Source organism: Euleptes europaea, chromosome 11 (genome assembly GCF_029931775.1).
Source record: "Euleptes europaea isolate rEulEur1 chromosome 11, rEulEur1.hap1, whole genome shotgun sequence".
NCBI lineage: Eukaryota > Metazoa > Chordata > Lepidosauria > Squamata > Sphaerodactylidae > Euleptes > Euleptes europaea.
The window spans coordinates 6,157,404-6,176,299 of NC_079322.1; the positions used below are offsets into that span (position 1 = coordinate 6,157,404).

General features: G+C 44.1%; 1 protein-coding gene across 3 annotated transcripts in view; it reads left to right on the forward strand.

Moving 5' to 3' along the window:
• G3BP2 (G3BP stress granule assembly factor 2) overlaps positions 1-18,896 on the forward strand; it is a 63,473-nt gene that overhangs the window by 14,362 nt on the left and 30,215 nt on the right. For 2 of the 3 annotated variants that reach the window (XM_056857295.1, XM_056857296.1), the window contains exons 3-4: positions 8,856-9,029; positions 12,456-12,546. In XM_056857295.1, coding sequence (XP_056713273.1) covers positions 8,856-9,029; positions 12,456-12,546 — 265 coding nt within the window. The remainder of the gene's footprint in view (positions 1-8,855; positions 9,030-12,455; positions 12,547-18,896) is intronic. The other variant, XM_056857297.1, reaches the window with a different exon arrangement.

Here is an 18,896-nt window from a genome sequence, read left to right on the forward strand (position 1 = left end):
GTAAAAAATTGTGTGGCGGTCAGGTGATTAGCTGCCTCTTCTTCAGGTTGCTGGCCCTAAGTGACCAATTTGGTCAGGTTAAATGTCTGTACCAGCTGTAGCCAGTACTGGTCAACATGCAGGAGGAGCTCTAAGATTAAAGTGAAGAGTTATTCCGAAGAGTTATTGCCAACCAGGGGTGTGTGGCTATGTAGACTCACTGTGGCTGGACAAGACCTTCTGTGTTTCAGGAGGGCTTTAAAGTTGCCTGGTGGAAGAAGCTGTTCCACACCTGGCAGGCTGGTTAGTCACGCGGGTCCTATGCAGGCAGCCAGGAACAAGTAGAGCAGGACCTGATTATCATAGCTGGAGACTAGGGGGTCTCTGCAAGGGGCAGCCAGTGCCTGGAGGGCTGGAGGGAGCTGTCCAGTCTGAAGAACAAGCTGGTTACGTAAGAGATGTGGAGCTCAGTTGAAGGATTGTACAGGAAACTGATAGCACCACCCAGCATTCAGTCCTTGGTCCTGCCGAGATCTACAGAGCTGTGTGTTTCTTCAGAGTGAAAAAAGCGTCAGAGGCCTCAAGCTGCTAGGCACTCACTCCACCACCTGGTTCAGGCTCTAGCTCTGCACCATCTTTGTTTCTGGGGGTAGTGGAGGTGGATGGGTCCACTGGGGGATGGTTCCTGGTTTTCCTCTTCTCAGATCTTGCACAGGAGCTAGCTGTTTGAGGAGAAGCAGGGGGTCTCTCGGTGGAGCTTTCTGGGTACACAAGCATACTGAGAACCAGAAGACCATGTGGAGGCTATCTTTTTGAGGAGCCTACCTCCCAGATACAGACTGTGCCAGGACAGGTCATAACAAGCAGTAATTTGGGATTTCAAGTCTTCATGGATGTGCATAGACTATTAGGGTAGGATAGGCTACTTTATGAGATGCTGCTGTTTCTTAGCTGCCTTGCGCAACTTGAGTTCTACACTACCTTTTCATTCTTTCTGATATGATCTAACCAGTAATTGCCTTGGGGGAAAGTAATCTTCATCTTTCTTTGGAAATACCAGTTGTAGAAATGCTGGCATTCAAGATGAGGTTATCCCCCTGGAGAACACTAGTTATGTTTGATTAAGGCACTACTCTTATTACAAGTATCGCAATGGATTACATACAGTTGAATTTTATTTTCAAATTCTGATTATCACATAAGGTTTAGAAATATTTATTAAGGTAAACTATGATCATTGCTAATATGGGAGCTGGTCTGGTCAAAGCACTGAGGTTAGTGTTGGGAAGGTAACTTGATTAAAATGTTAGATATTTAAAATGGCTGACTCTTACATATAAAATTCTGTTTAATATAGCACATGTAGTCAAAGAATTTAGCATAAAAAGTGGTTTTACATTGTACTGAAATGTATTATTTTTAAAACAAAAAAAACATAGCTCACTTCTGGAAAAAATATTTCTGGATTACTTCTTTTCTATATTTAGTCTCTAATAAGTCAAGTTAATAAAAACTATATCCTAAACACCCCCAAACCGTTCACTGACTCAGGGGATGAAATGTGTGTGTGTGTTTTGCAGTAATAAGCAATAATTTTAGTAGCAAACGATAGCGAGTCACTTTTATTTGTTTGTTTCCTGGTGCATATAAAAGTTATGTTTACACTAAACTATAGTTGCTAAGTATGCAATAGCATTCTGTCTATAAAAAGATGTGCATACCTTAATTAAAAATACTTTTAAGGCTAAAAAATGCTAACCATCATCTGAGCCTTCAACGAGTCGTAATTTTTTCGCTGATGGAGGGTCTTGCCTCAATGTTGATGGCTGCTGATTGTAAAAAATGCAATGTCAGCTAAGCGCAATAAAGCGAGGTATGCCTGTACATCCTCCATTTTATAACTTTCCACTAACCCTTCCAAAACATTCAGTCCCATTGTGTATCTGGTGGCATTTTATATCCTGTCCCTTGGTCTGTATAAAACAATTCATCAAAACCCCATGGGGGCTGCAACACCACCAGCAGACACCATTTTTAGTTTATACTTTAACTTATATGGTGTTAATTACCACCAATGATTATTTTTTATTTTAAACATTCTCAAATTCAGTTAAACGTTTGACAGATTCTTCCAGATTTATGAAGAAATGAATTTTTTGAATTTTCCCTGTTACTTGCACAGATATTAAAAGGTAAATCTGTCATGTTGATCCTTTTCATGGATCATTAAACATAAAGAAGTTAAAACTGTTTGCCCTTATTGGGCCATATTTCTGGAACTGTGCTGAGACTGTACACTGAACCTGAAAATATTGAAATGGATCTGGTTCTTTGGAATTAATTTCCCCCTTTTTTTGGTAAGGGAAGAAGACATCTCTGTCGCAAAAATCCCTTACCTATTACCTTGTTTATTTTAACATGCAGTAGATGAAGGTAGCCCTGGTGATAAGTTCAAGATGCTTCAAACACTGATAGACTTGGCAAAGCTAGATTCGAGTCCAGTAGCACCTTGGAGACCAACAAGATTCTTGGGGTATAAGCTTTGACTCTTGAAAGTTGACACCCTGAAAATCTCGTTGGTCTCTAAAGTGCTACTGGACTTAAATCTAGCTATTCTACTGTGGACAGATACAGCTATCCTCTGAGGCTTGCCAAAGTATTTGTTGAGGTACATTTCAACTGACTACCAAAGCATCTCAACACTAAAAAACATTTTCATGTACTAATTCAAAATAATTTGTTTAATACCCATCATGCTGATTTATGTGTATCATAGTATAGTATAGTTTTGGAAAACCACTTCACTTTCCTAAACATTTTATACCATCTAGCTGACACTTCCGACTTTTCCCCATATACTGTTTAAACAAACTTTTTGCCATTTATTGAAGATTTATTTAGAGAGCAGCAAAGAGATATGGTGTTAAATAAAAAATAAAATCCTCAATGAAGTTTTGATAACTATTATTCATGTAATGATCATTTTGGCCATTCAGCCTCTAAAGCAGGGGTGTCGAACTCATTTGTGAGGAGGGCCGGATCTAACATCAATGTCTCTTGGTCGGGCCAAAGATGGGAGGCCTCCGTGGAAGGGGGTATCCCCATTGGGAAGCTTCCCCCCCTCACGGAGGCCAGGTCTACCCATTGGTTTGTATGGGCCACCATAGAAACCAATAGGTAGATCTGGTCTCCATGGGAATCTCAGTCAGGAAGCCAGGTCTACTGCCATGCAAACCAATGGGTAGACCTGGCCTCCAGGCAGAGACGGTCCCCCCCCCCCCGCCCCAGAAGCCAGGTCTACCCATTGGTTTGCATGGCAGTAGACCTGGCCTCCCGACTGAACCCCCCCCCCACGGAGACCAGGTCTACCCATTGGTTTCTATGGGCATAGAAACCAATGAGTTAACCTGGCCTCCGGGGGGGGGGGGAGAAAGTCCCCATTGGGAGGCCAGGTCTTCGCCATGCAAGCGGCGGCCTGGCAGCGCCCAGGAGACTGTGGGGGGTGATGGGTAAGGTGATCCTGTCCCCCGCCAGGGCCAGGAGTGCCCGGGAGAAGGGGGGAGGTGGCGGGGAAGGCGATCCTGGCCACCGGCGGGGCCAGAAGCGGCCGGGAGAGTCGGGGGGGATGGCTGGGAAGGCATTCCTGGCCCGGCAGGGCCACGATCGCCTGGGAAATTGGGGGGTGGTGGTGGAGAAGGCGCTCCTGACCCTGCAGGGCCAGGATCACCCAGGAGAGTGGGGGGTGGCGAGGGGGCCGGGCTTGGCTCGCAGGCCAGTGAGGAGCCCTCCAGGGGCTGGATCCGGCCCGCGGGCCACCTGTTTGACACCCCTGCTCTAAAGTCTAAAGATTTCCACAGTCTTCCTTATTTCCTCTAGAATCTGGATACCCAGATAGTACTATCTAGAATACTTCTGTACACTATTAAAAATATTATAATTTTTCTTCTGAGTTCATTAATTCTCAGCCATCTGATTTTTACTTCAGTTGGTCATGCAACTGGTAAACTAAACTTCTGTAATAGCCTAAAGACCTTGTCTATAGAATTTCCACGTTGAGTAAGAACTAAAGGTAAATTTGTTGGCATATAATGAAATTTCGTGAGGTTTAAACTGTTGTGCCTTTACCATCTCTAGTGGCTATTGCCAGTGGCTCAGTAAACTATTTTGTGGACCTCTGGGTAGAATAGTGATCAAAAATACACAAAATAGAATTGGTCAAAGGAAACAGCATCCCTCTTGTTTTCTTCTGTTTTAAAGCTTATAGTTAAGTATCCATTGGTGAAAATGCTCACTACCAGATTATAATAGCAACAATCCACTGCATACTTTTTTTACAACAAGTACCCTTTGTAGACTGCCCAGTCTATCCTGTCAAATGCTTTTTGTACAACAAATATAGTACTGCATATTCTTGTATAAAATCTTTCAAATGAGAATTTTTTTTTAAATTCCTCTCTTTATGTTAAATAAACTAGTCTGGCCATTATTGTCATGTTTAAGTGATATGCTAATGTAGAGGTCCAGATTTTTAAATCATGTATCCATAGGAGTCCATATTAAATAGAACTACCTGGTTTAGGGAACATGATAGTGTTGCTTATACCCAGCTATTTGGCATTGTTGTGTTTTGCATAATAATGAACATTCAGGTATAGATCACAGAACTGCTTGTTTGGCATAAAACCATCTAAAGCCTTTATTATTTTATTGTTTTGATTGTTTTTAAGATTATGAATTGTTTTAACTTCTTCCTGTGTAACTGGCACTAAAATGATCTGTAAATCTTCATCTTTTAGGAATACTCAAGAATTTTCTTTTTAATGTTATATTTTTCCCATGTGATGTGAGATTTGGATTGCTGGTCAGATACAGCTTTCTTTGGAGAGACAGAATAATTATTAAGTACTTGGAGTAATAAGTGTTTATTACTTAATAAATAGAAGAAAAAATAAAATAATCAGTACTATTTCTTTTTTCAAAGGATCATTTGCTTTAGAAATACTTAATTTGTCGTACCTCAAATTGTTTTGTGATGTAGCTTGCTTTGTCCTAAATTTATTACAAGAGAAGCCAAGTTGATGGAAATCTGCTTTTCTGTTTGTTTGTTTTTTGTTTTTGTTTTGGTGCTTAGTCAGTTCCTGCTTAAAAATAGAAACCTCCCATACGAATATTCTTCTTACTACCCCATCTCTCACTCAAAGACCCTAATAACATAAGAAAGGCCCTGCTGGATCAGACCAAGGCCCATCAAGTCCAGCAGTCTGTTCACACAGTGGCCAACCAGGTGCCTCTTGGAAGCCACAAACAAGACGACTGCAGCAGCACCAACCTGCCTGTATTCCACCGCGCCCAGTATAATAGGCATGATCCTCTGATACTAGAGAGAATAGGTATGCAGCATGACTAGTATCCATTCTAACTAATAGCCATGAATACCCCTCACCTCCATGAATATGTCCACTCCCCTCTTAAAGCCCTCCAAGCTGGCAGCCATCACCACATCCTGGGGCAGGGAGTTCTACAATTTATGCCCTATACCCTGTCACACTCCACTCCCTCTGTCACACAGGTTCTGGGTTACAGGTCGGTAAGGCAGACACAGTATACCACCTTTTAAAATAGAGAGCCCTGACCCTTTCACACACCAGGTCCTCCTCCCACTCAGAGATGCTGCCAGATAGGGTAGCCCAGGGCCCTCTAACATTCACCTCTCACTCGGACACTTCACAGAACAATTGGAGTTGGGACTCAAATGCTGCTTCAGTCACATGCTGCCAGCATTTATTCATATAATAATATATAGGTATTGATATAGACTGAGATCTTAGTTGATGTATGTGTGCTTCTTTCCCTGAGACCATACAGATCCAGCACACAGGGTGAAACAAGGAATTAACTTTTATTTATAGTTTACACACAATAGTGGAATCAGGGAGACAGTTAAGTTTCTCCACTCTTTAACTTTTGAACCATAGGTCCATGCAGACATTTGGGATTCTTTTGTTACAAGCTGACTTCCATCCAGTCAGCATTCCAGATATTTGGGGTTAGGCACTAGTATTCCTGTTACAAGAAAGAGATTCTCGTCATATATTGGACAGTATTTTCATCTTGGGACAAATTATTCAGACACCATATTGAGCAAATATCCTGACCAAAAGGTGCAAAGAGATAATTGCAGGGCCCCTGTATAGCATAACATTTAGTATTTGTTTTTAAAATATTCTGCGCAAAGCAAGGAGTGGATCCAGAAATCCATGAATGCAGACATCTCTCATTCCCCGCCCCCCTTGTTCCACTTCCTCACAGTATAGCTTTCCATTCTAGGGAAAGTTGGTTCCTGGGATCATGGCAACCTCGACCATACAGGTTCCATGACCTTAGGAAATCAACATTCTTAAGATGTCAGAAAACATTGCCGGGGGGAGGGGAGCAAAGGAAAGATCTTCCACATATCAGCTTCTCCTCTAACCCATTGCTGGATCCAACCCATGGAGTTGTGAAAAAACCTAAGCAACATGGGATAATGCCTGTAATCCTTAATTCTTGTGCGATGATACCTCCAAATATCTATAAATGGCATTTTGTTTGTACTTGATGCTTATGTTATCTTATGACCTATGGTTACTACATTAAATTAAATTCAGAATAAATGGCATTTATTTGAGTGCTCTGGTACATTCCTCAGAAGAGCTACTATCCTTTGGAAAGGTTTAGAATCAGAGTTGGAAGGGGTCACACAGGCCATCTAGTCCAACCCCCTGCCAAATGCAGGAACAGCCTAGAGCATCTCTGACAAGTGTTTGTCCAGCTGCTGCTTAAAGACTGCCAGTGAGGGGGGAGCTCACCACCTCCCTAGGAAGGTTTAGAATGACCAGATTGAAGGTCAGTTAAAATCCCACCCCTAATTGCTTTCCCCTTACTTCAAAGTATCTGATAATCTTATGAATTGTACTAAGATGCAGTTCATAAATTTGTGATTTGGGGTATCCATATGTGATTAATAGTGCCTTTACCCAAACCTACCTTTGAGTTTTGACTAAGAATTCCAAACATTCAAATAATCATTGTAAGTTTTAAAAAAAACAACCTGGAATCCAGAGGTGCTAACAGTTTATTTCAGCATACGCTTTTTATGAGTTGGAACTCACTGTAGCAAATGCTGAGAAGTATAACTATATAAGACCCATTTTATATACTTAATGTGTGTGTGTGGGGGGGGGAGTGACTGGCACAGAGGCTGGCTTAAAACAAGATCTAGCCCAAAGAGTACTCAATTAGTTCACTCAGTATGGGGGTGCAGTACGTCCAAATGTCAAACTATAAAATCTAGTGCACAATGAAAGGAGATCAATGTGAACAATAGAACTTTGCAGGAAGACAGCTGGAATAATTAAGATCTGTATGAGATGGAAAATGCACCTACAGACATTAAAAAATAACAGTTTGAGAGAGAGAGAGCTGCCCTTCTTGGTGAATAGTTTCTCTTTGAATTCTCCCTTTGGAGTTCTTCTGTAGGAGAATAGTGAGTTTAAGGTCAGCAGCAGAATTGTCTTGGACAATTAAAAAGTTTACCCACTGGCTTTGAGTAATATGATTTTTAATTTCGTATTTGTGAACATGTATTCTTTTGTGTAGGGACTGCCATCTTTACCTGATGTAGGGAGTAGAAAGGCACTGTTGACACATGATGTCAACATTATTACATAGGCAGATCCAGAGATGGCATAGCTGATGTTATTAGGTCATCTAATGATAGCATTGCCTGGGGATGTGTATAAGGACACGGCATCTTGGTGTCTTGTGTCTTCCTGAGTTGTTGTACCTGTTAGGTGATGTGTTGTTGTTGGTGAGAAGTTGGTTCAGGTAAGGGGCTATCTGTCAGCGAGGCAAAGCCTGCCGTTTAAGAAAGAGATCGTTGTCCAGGAGAGACTGGGGGTAGTTGATGATGCACTGGCCTGGCTGTAGCTCTGAGCTGCAGGTGACAACCAGCCGTGTTCTCCTTTGGGCCTGTCTCTTCCATCCCATTGCTTGCATGATTGGAGAGGAGGTGGGCTGCTGGTGCCTCACATGAGCAGGACTGAAGCTCAGCTTTAAATGGTTTTGTAAAAGGTCTGTGATACTAGGCAGGAGCTGGGCTGAAGGGAGGCCTGGCCCATTTTCAAAGTCTCTCTCTCCTGCCTCCAAAGCCCTCCTGTCCTTTGTGACCCTTCCCTCCCCCCGATATCCTTGGCTCTTCGGGCTTCCTTCTGCTTCTCTTCAGGCCACGCCCAGTCACACACTGCTATGTCCCCTCTCCACGTGCTGAGAAAGCAAAACATTGTGGATAAAGCCAGATAAAATGGCTGCTTTGTTTGTTCAAAGGCAGCACCCTTCTGGAAAGCAAGCGAAGAAGCCCTTGTTCTGGCCATGCAGCCTCATGTGGAGTGTGTGCTTTTTTCTTAAGCATTGTTAGGATTGCACTGTAAGTGTTGCAGACGAATCAGCCTGATGCAAACAGGAAACAAAAGAACATCTTCCCTCTCCCCAGTCTCATGATGATGGGATGTGTTGTTCCATTTTCAGCCTAGAACTGGGAGCAAACTGTTTTGGCTTTTTGATCTGAGTGTTTAGTTGATAATTATATAAGGGGAAACGTTAAAGGCTTTTAAAAATCCACACTCATTGCTAAAAGACTGTAATAAAAGAAGCCCATAGGTGTTGAATGAATTCTCTTTTTATAGGTAGGTATTAAATCAGGATCTAATTTCATTGTGCTATGTAAGTGTGTAGATTTTATACGAAACCAAGCCTGTATAGGACTCTCTTTTTAAAAAAAAATTGCTTCAGTACTTGGCATGGCTACAGTTGAGTGGAATTAAAATTTTTGTGTTTAGGATATACATAAGAAGGTGATGTCCCTGCAATTTAATGAGTGCCGTACTAAGATTCGTCATGTGGACGCCCATGCAACCTTGAATGATGGAGTAGTTGTGCAGGTCATGGGGGAGTTAACAAACAACGGGCAGCCGATGCGGAAATTCATGCAAACCTTTGTACTGGCTCCAGAAGTAAGTAATCACCCAACTATTTGGTTTCAAGTACTAGTAATTTAAACTTGGGACCTAAGAATGTTTTGACATCAAGTGTCACTTTGAAAGCTCTGCTTGGAATGAAAGCTTTCAGTTAATTAAAGAATTTTGAAGTAAACACGGCATTCACTTATGCAAGGATTTGAAAAAAGAAAGTAGATGTAAATTGCCTGGTACCAGCTTTGGGCAAGCGTTGATGACTTTTAATTGGTGTTAGAAAGAAGTACAAAGTAGCACACGCACTTCATTTAGAGTCTGAACAACCAACGAGGGTGGGCGAAAGCATTCACGTTACGGTGTCTGCCTTGCGTGCAGAAGGTCCCAGTTTCAGTCTGGTATCTTCCGTTCAAATTCTCATCACAGTTGGGACTTCTCCTGACTGTACTGGGCTATTAGAATGACTGATGATCTGAGTTGGTATTGCATTTTCAGCTTTCAGATGGCTACTTCTTATTTGTCGGCGTGGTGCCACCCAAGTTGGAAGAAGTTATGACTACAGTAGTTAAAATAAAGGAATGAAGATCTGGAACTTAAATGTGGTTTGAGTCTCTAACGCTTATTGCAGGAGGGGTGGGGTTAAGAGAGAATAGCCTGGGATGATGATAGGCTATTTTTCTTGAAAGTGTCAGGTAGACATCTTGAGGTAGATCTGTTTAAAACATTTTTCCTGCTTGTTGCTGCATAGTGATCATGCTGGATAATAGGCAGAGCTTCAGAGAACACAGGCAGGTTCTGAGCGGGACTTGCATGACATCCATTCCTCCTGAGTGCCGGTATTAATTTTTAAGGTATTTCTTCTTGGGTTTTTCTCACCACTCAGAGCAACTTACAAAATACAAAAATACAATCTGCACAAATAAATAACAATAATAAATAAACAAATAACTTCAACACCCTGGGCTGGTCCTGCATCCACTGGTTTTGTTCTCTCCAGTTGCCAGCCAGGGCTGAGAGTCAGGGGCCCTTTGGCTTGTGCTTGGACATACCTGGAACCAGCAGTGGCTCAGCCCAGACCTCAGTCAGCAGGCAGAGAAGTTTCCACCCTCCATTCCCTGGCTTATATCTCTGGCCCATAAGAAAAGAAAATGGCTTGAGCACCTTGCGGTCAGCTGCCAGAACCTGCCAGGTTTCTTGTTCCTCTTTTTGTCTTGGAAGGTGCTGTTAAAGTTATTTTTTCTGAGTTTGTCCTTATTAGATAAAAGTGTATACACCTGATAGCTTCTCAGCTGTACCTCATACCCCCAAAAGTATGAGTGGCAGTACCCCGAGGGCTGTGAACCTTAGTGTATGAAAGTAGGTCACTTGGTCCTGAGGTTTAGACCTGGGGGTAAGATGAGTTCCTCTTGGTCAGTCTCTCCCTCCTCTTCTCCACCCTTCCGCACTTTCCTGCAGGGAAAAAATTGGTCCGCTTTAATGAAGCCTGGTAGCTAATGGGCTTCATCAGTGGTTCAAATCTGGGCGCTGTTGCTGGATGCGTCGGTGGTCTTCCTCCATGTCGGCAAGCCTAGGTTTCTTCCTTCCTGCACAGCAATTTTGTCACCTTTTCTCTACAAGCATTGGCATTAGCTGGGGGAGAACATGACTAGCAAGTTCGTTGGTGGCCTCATTTTCCAAAGGGGAATTGCACAAGGAGATGATTTTCATCCTCATCCTTGAAAATGGTCGGGAGCCCTGTTGGAAGACTGAAAACATGAAGGAGGGAAGCTGGGCCGTGCAAAGTCAGAGGGAGCGAGGATAAGCACTTGGGCCACTTAAGAGAATGGTGTGTGCATTGACGGTTGCACAGGCTGAGTCTTTCTTCCAGCCTCAGGGTCTGTGTAGAGGATGGAGAGGAGGAACTGCCCACATGGGTATAGTACTTCTCCCTGCCGACCATGCTGCCCTGCTCTTCCCCCCCCCATCATTATTCATTATTTTCTGCGTGATCACAGTTAACGTGGAATAAAAGGAGGAGCTGAGGGGTATTGCATGAAAGAAAGGTTACTATTCCAGGACGTGGTAGGGGGAGCAGATGGAAGAGCTGTTTTAGGAAGAGGAGGGAAGAGATCAGTCTAAAAAGTGACCTTCTTTTCAATTAGAAGGGGAAAAGGGGAAGAATATAGTTAAAAGGAGAGGGAAAGTTCATTGGTCTTTTGCAGCATCAGTTCTGAGCTTGCCAGTATCCAGTAGACTTCCATTGTCCTTTGTGTGAAGAACTGCTCAGAGTTCTGCTTTCCTGGACCATTTGTTTTTGCTTACTTGGGATTTGGCTTTGTTTATACATTCAGCAGGTAGTGTGCAGAGAAACAGCCAATGAAGAGCTTTATCCAAGTCAGAATACCCCACTATTCTGGCTCTCCAAGTTTTCACTCTTAACAGGCCATCTTGCTAGGCTTAATGACTTGTTATTTCTTGCTGCTATACTCGTACTTGTGCTACCCTTTAACATGGTCGACTTTCCTTTTTGTGAAAAGCGCCATCAAGTTGCTTATGGTGACCCCGTAGTGATTTCAAGGCAAGAGATGAGCAGAGGTGGTTTGCCGTTGCCCTTTTTTTCCATGTCCGTACCACACAAAGGATCTTAATCTGTACATACCATGTAGGTCAAGATCTGGCTTGAGGAGCCCTTCTGAAGAGGGAATGAACTCAATAATGAGACTCTGGGAGGGGGTCCTCCAAGTTCTGAGGCTTCTACCGGGATTCTTAATTATTAAATAGGGTAGTCTCCTCCACTGAAGATGAAAGAACCCATAATGCTAATGCATGCTAGAAACAGTTAGCATTGGGTGTGCACCCGAATTCAGCTGCTTTCTGCTGAAGAGCAGAGCAGTTTGGGCTGTTTTAGGCTTGAAGAGTCAACTACTTCCTTACAAGATTCTTGGACATGGAACTCCAACATCTATCTTTAAAGTGTGTCCAGAATTGTTATTCTCTTCCCTAGACTTCCAGGGTATCAGTCCACCCAAACCTATTTCACCATGGCAGTCTTATACATGAACTTTTAGCTTGGCAGCCATTTGGAATGTGTCTTTAGGGATACATAACTGGGATAGAATGAGGGCTATTAATATGTATACAAGACCAACTTTTCCAAATGACCCCAGCAGGTAAGAGGTCTTAATTTTTTGTAGCTATATTGGTAGTCACATGAGTGCACAGGGATATTAACTGAATTTAAAAATATTATTTTATTAGTATTTGGTTAGCAAATAGCAGTGGTGTAACATTTCTGTTAGGACCCAACTGAAGTCACAAGTGGGCAAGGTTCTCCCCCCCCCCCCCGCCCGGTTCATCAAACTTTCTTACTGCTGGTTTTAGTTTGGTTCCATTAAAAGTAGATTTTTTTTTCTTATGGTTGAATGCAAATCTTGCCTGACTTGGTCAACAGTTGAGCTTTCTTCTACCTATGGTATGTTTGTTTTTCAGGGCTCTGTTCCAAATAAGTTTTATGTCCACAATGACATATTCCGTTATGAAGATGAAGTATTTGGTGAATCTGAAGCTGAACTAGATGAAGGTGAGGGGATCTCAAGGAAAGCATGGTCCTGGGTTTGCATGCTTCATCTTCAGTGATGATGGTGAATTTTGGCACTGAATTTTAGTGTAGTATAATGGTTTAAATGTAAGACTAAGGGTCTGGACATCCAGGTTTGAATCCCCATTCCTCCCTGGAAGGATTGCTAGGTGACCTTGGGTCAGTCATTATCAGCCTAAACTATCTCATAGGATGGTGGCTGTGAGGATAAAATAGAGGAAGGAAAAACAATGTTCTAAGCTGCTTTGGGCCCCCATTGGGTACAAATATCTAAATAAAAATAATTTAGTGAATGAGTCCAAGCTCAGATCTGAAAAGTATGAAAGTAACCTCAGCCCATTTAGCACAGGAAGTTCAAGGAACAGATTAAAGAACACCCCAGATCCCACAATCTTTGTACAGTAGTATGCTTATTAAGCATGATATGGATTCAGCTCATATTGGTGTCTAATCCAGCCACCGCCATTAAGCATGGTTCAGGCTGCAAGTTGGTGTTGGTTAGGGTCAAACAGTTTATGCCAGGTTCCAGTTAGATTCAGCAATGTGCCTGTTCAGTTTTTCTTGAGCCAGTGCTAACAATGAGCCAACTCTGCATATAAGTTTTAATCATCCTGTACCAGCCTAAAGTCTTGGTGAGTCACATCAATTTGAAACTTAAATCATAGAATCATGGAAACATAAAGTTGGAAGGGACTTCTAGGGTCATTTAGTCCAACCCCCTGCAGGAAGTTCACAACAACCTTCCTCACCCCCAGTGACCATTGCTCCATGCCCAGATGATGGCAAAAACCCTCCAGGATCCCTGGCCAAACTGGCCTGGAGGAAAATTGCTTCCTGACTGCAAAGTGGCAACCAGCATTACCCTGGGCATACAAGAAAGGGCCGCAATAGCCAAGCACTGAAACAACCCTTCCTGCCCTCCCTCTCATGATCTGTCTAAGTTCACAGAATCAGCATCAAAGATTTTATATGCCAATTTTCTCTACCCTTTAAGGAGAATCATACCAGTTTACAATCTCCTTCCCTTCCTCTCCCCACAACAGACACCTTGTGAGGTAGATGAGTCTGAGAGAGCTCGAAGAGAACAGTGACTAGCCCAAGGTCACCCAGCTGGCTTCATGTGGAGGAGTGGGGAAACCAACCCAGTTCACCAGAGTCTACCACTCATGTGGTGGAGTGGGGAATCAAACCCAGTTCTCCAGAGAGTCCACCGCTCCTAACCACACTGGCTCATTGCTGTCAGATGGCCATCTAGCCTCTGCTTAAAAACTTTCAAAGAAGAAGAGACCACCTCCTCCTGAGGAAGCCTGTTCCACTGAGGAACCACTGTCACTGCCAGGAGGTTCTTCCTAATGTTAGGCCAGAAACTCTTTTGATTTAATTTCAACCCGTTGGTTCTGTTCTGACCTTCTGGGGCAGCAGAAAACAACATGCCATCCTCTATATGACAACCCTTCAAGTACTTGAAGATGGTTATCATATCACCTCTCAGTTGTCTCCTCTCCAGGCTAAACATGCTAAGCTCCTTTATCCTTCCTGATAGGACTTGGTCTCCAGACCCCTCACCATCTTTGTTGCCCTCCTCTGGACATGGTCCAGCTTGTTTGCATCCTTCTTAAACTGTGGTGCCCAAAACTGAACACAGTACTCTAGGTGAGGTCTAACCAGAGCAGAGTAAATCAGACTTCAAATCCCTGCTTAGAATAGAGGATCCCCAAGCTTTTTGCGAGTGTGGGCAACTTCAGAATTCTGACACAGTATGGTGGGTGCAGCCACAATATGGCTGCTGCAGCATACATTCAGTTGCACAGTGAAGATGCTTGTGCCACAGAGGCAGCTGCTGCCCAAGCAGTGTTTTTCAAAATCTGCATAGCCAATCAGAAACTGATGGGGAAAAGTCCCACCTAGCTCTGCGTACTTTCGAAAAACACTTGTCGGGCACCAGGAAAGGTGTTGGGGCACCACACTGGGAACCCCTAGCATAGAGCACAATGTCATACTCAGAATTATGTTGGTGAGACCAATCATAATGAACATCAATGACTTGCAGAAATTGAAATGTACATCAAGAACACTAAACCTTTGTTACATAATTTGCTTGGTGTATGTTCTGTATGTTCCAGGCATGCCTTTTTGAGGCAACTCTCTGTGTCTCTGCTTTGCCTTTATTTCTCAAGGTAGTTAAATTTAATGTAAAATACTGGAAGCAGTTGGTACTGCCTTTTCTTACTTCATGTAATAAATCAACATGGCAGCTATCAAACTGTGTTTCATTGTGGTCATTTAAGGCAATGGAAAGCATATGATCTCTTCCTAGCTTGTTTATGTGTGGTTAATTACTTGGGAGTTTCTATTTTCTGTATGAAGTAACTTAGGAGAGCTGTGGAGATTCAGCTCAAACTGAAACCAGACAAAGTGATTGGTAAGCCATCCCTACCCACTTTGGATGGAGTGGGTTTGAGTTTGAATATGTCTGTAAAGAGTTCAGGGGTAGTATTGGGTCCTGGATTCATGAGATTCAGCTCAAACTGAAACCAGACAAAGTGATTGGTAAGGCATCCCTACCCACTTTGGATGGGGTGAGTTTGAGTTTGAATATGTCTGTAAAGAGTTCAGGGGTAGTATTAGGTCCTGGATTCATGAGAAGGTCAGGTAAACACAAAGAATGAATTCTGTCAGCTGTGTTTGTTGCTGAAACAATCAGCCTTCCTGACATCCATGGACCTGTGGCCACACTGACCCGTGTTTCTGTAGCCTCAAGACAAGGCTGTTGTAAGAGGGTCAGTGTGGAGGTGCCATTGAAGTCTACCCAAGAGCATCAGTGTGGGGTGGCTTGCCTGTTGACTAGCGCTTGTGTGTGGGAGCATATGGCTCCTATCTTGGAACAGTTGCATTAGCTATGAAGACAGGTGGGATGTAGTTAATTCCATAGGAGGGTAATGAGGAAGAATTGTATAGCTCCTCTGAGGAGGAAGGCATCTGGATCTTTCCCACCAATTACTCATGGAGGCAAGACTAATTTTTTTACTTCCTGTCTCCCACGCAGGAATCTCCCTGGCCCAGTTTGCTTCCTTACTCGAAAGGGAATGCATCGGAAAATTGCTCTCTGCAATTTTTCATTCTTCCTCTAGTCATTCAGCCCATTTTCTTCAACAGTCCTTTCTGGAGGAGAGAGACAAGCCACTACAGTCGGTTTAGCTCTCCCCCACCTTTGTTGTGCGGTTTACTCTTTGCCTCATATCTCTTCTCCCCCCCCCCCCCCATGGTGGCCTCCAGAACTCCGGAGGACCTCAACAACAATTATTTTTTTATCAGAGGATGATGCAGACCCTATGTTGCAGCCCTTCATTTCTCACAGTGACCTCGAGCTCAGAACGAAGAGGAGGGGAGGGGAGACCACATCAGCATCAAAAAGGAAGTGCTTAAACAGGCACCACAAAAAGGCACAAAACGGTTCTGCTTGGATAAACGGCCCCTTCGTCTGCCAGTTCAACCCCTGGGGATCACAATGGCATGCCAGGCTCTCCAAGTGGAATTCCCTCGAACCAGATGGTTGGCATGGGCATTCAGTGGGGTGATGTACAGCCAACCTCCCCCCCCTTCGGAGGTAGGGGGAGCATGGCCTTCTCGCTCTGCAGAGGTCATGGAGATTGTTAAGAGGGCATTACAAGAAGAGCTGCAGGATATTCATGGGCACTCTTGTATTCCGTCTCGAGGGTCCAAACGCCCCCCCTCCCCGAGATCCCCCTCACTATCCTCTAGGGGACATTATAGACATGGGGACAACAGCCCTTTCCCCATAGGGGGTACTACTAGCAGTGGCCCACAAAAGCAGCTAGGAAGGCATCCTATGAGGACTCCCATGCCAGGGTGCAGAGAAGCCACACAGACATGGAAAGTCATTCCTCCTTAACAGAAAATGAAAGGGAAGAGGGAGAGTTCTTCTTAGAGGAAGAACAACCCAGATGCCTGTTTAAACCTGAGGGTTACCAATCATAACTAGCCAAAGCTATTCAGGCACTGGGCCTCTCAGAGGATCCTATTCCCAGGGAAGATACCGCAGGGGGCAAATCTAGATCTAGGCGAATCCAGGAGTTTTCCCCAGGTTGCCATTCTTAGAAAAATCAGTTCCCTTCCCTGAATATTTTGAAAGGTTTCTGAAGGGGCAATGGGCCAAACCTGTAGCTAATGGGCAGTTCTCAAATGTGACTGAAAAGTTTTATTCCTTAGCTCCTCACGCTGTGGAACTGCTACTGGTCCCCCTGGTGGATACACTGGTAATGGCTCAGCATAGGATGGCATAGGATCCATCAAGGATGTACTGGACAGAAAAGCGGACTACACTCTACAGCAGTCCCATGAGACCACAGCAACGGCCATCAGATCAGTGGCAACGTCAGCCCTAATATCTAGAGCAACCATCGTCTGGGTCAGAAAACTGAGCCAGCTAATTCCAAGAGACAACTGAAAAGCAGCAGAAGGAGTAAACCACATCCTCAAGGCAGTCACCTTCGCGGACACCTCACTCGACGCTATGACCTTCGCAGCCAGCTCCATGGCCATGGCATCCACCTCATGGCACACCCTGTGGCTTAGAGAGTGGCAAGCTGACCTCCACTCAGAATCCATGGTCTTGGCCTACCCCTTCCAAGGCAGCAGGGTTTTCGGTGACTGGCTTCCTAAGATATTGGTGGAGACCAGAGACAAAAGAAAGCCATGCCCAGAAATCTACGGAAGGATAACAGGAGAATCCACATACCTCATTCCTTTTGCTCCCAACACACCTTACCCCAGACCAAAGAAGGCCTCAATGGCCCAGTACCAGAGGATCTTTTCAAAGGGGCTCCCATTTCAACAGGTGCCACAATTGCATTCGTTCAGATCTGATAAGCCCAACCGACCAGCAAAACAAGAAAAACCATGATTCCAGGCACTTACCAGTGGGGGCCCACTGCTGGAGTTCCAAGCCCAGTGGCTCCAATCCCAATTAAACTGCTGGGTTCAACAAACTTTCCAATTTGGCTACACTATTGAGTTCCACAGTCTCCCCCTGGATCGCTTCATCCCCTTCCCAAGATCCATCAGGGAAGAAAAACACCTAAGGACCTTAGCAGCCATAAACCACCTGAAGGTACAGGTTCCCTCCTGTAAGCTTTGATCAGGAGTTTACTGTATTTTCTTCATGTTGCTCAAAAGAAACAAGGACTGGAGAGCAATCCTCGACCTCAAGTATGTGAATAGATTCGTGACTCACAAACACTTCAGCATGGAGACCTTGCGTTCCATCACCGAAACCCTACTGCCCGGGGCCTTCGTGACTTCCATCAACCTCACGGAAGCTTACCTGCACATTCCTGTCTGCATAGGACATCGCAGGTTTTTCCGATTTAGCTACAACAATCAACACTTTCAGTTCAGGGCCCTGCCCTTTGGTCTGGCCTTGGTATCCCCAGTCTTCTCCAAGGTGCTGGTGGTGCTTACCCAACAGCAAGATGTTTAAGTACATCCATACCTGGATGACATCCTGATATGCTCCCCTATTAAGCACCTAGCATTCAGAAACACCATCTGAACCATCCAAATGCTGGAAACCCATGGTTATCTTCTGAACAAGGAAAAGAGCAGTCTTATCCCTTCCCAGAGACTACATCACCTTGAGGTCATCATAGATATATGGAAGAACATGTTATTCCTTCCACAAGACAAGGTCCTCGAAATATTGAGCTGGGCCAAGGAAATGACCAATGCCAAGTCTGCTCAGCGAATGTCACTGGCATGCCTGTCAGTCTCAGGCTTCTGCCCCTAGTATCCCTCAGGCAAACTCATCCAGACAGGTAGATCTGAAGCAGTAAAACTTTATTAAAAACTAAAAGGCAAAATAAAAGAACTGACTGCACGCAGGCAGGCAAGGTTAGCAATAGAGACCCCTAAGAGGTTACTTGCTTAAAAACACTAGTACAGGAGAATAAGATAAACATTGCTAGGCAACAGCGAGATAAGCAGTTCTCATGAGTGGAGACAAAACACGCCGCAGCTGTGAGAATCGGCACAAACGAAAGTATACACAGGAGCTTCAAAACCCTGGGAACCAAGGACTTGACTTATGGCCAGAACCTGGCCTGCACTCATGTCAAGAGCCTGACTGGATCTTGCATTCAGTTAAGAACCTGACAACGCCCTCAGGGACTTACGATCTTGTGCATAGGGAAAGTTCTGTGGGCTCACCCCCACTCTATACCTCTCCAGTGGTTTCTTCGTCCATACAAACTGGAGATTCTGCAGAAAAGAGACAAGACCTTGACTCTATTTCTTCCACTGAGACAAAGCAAGGT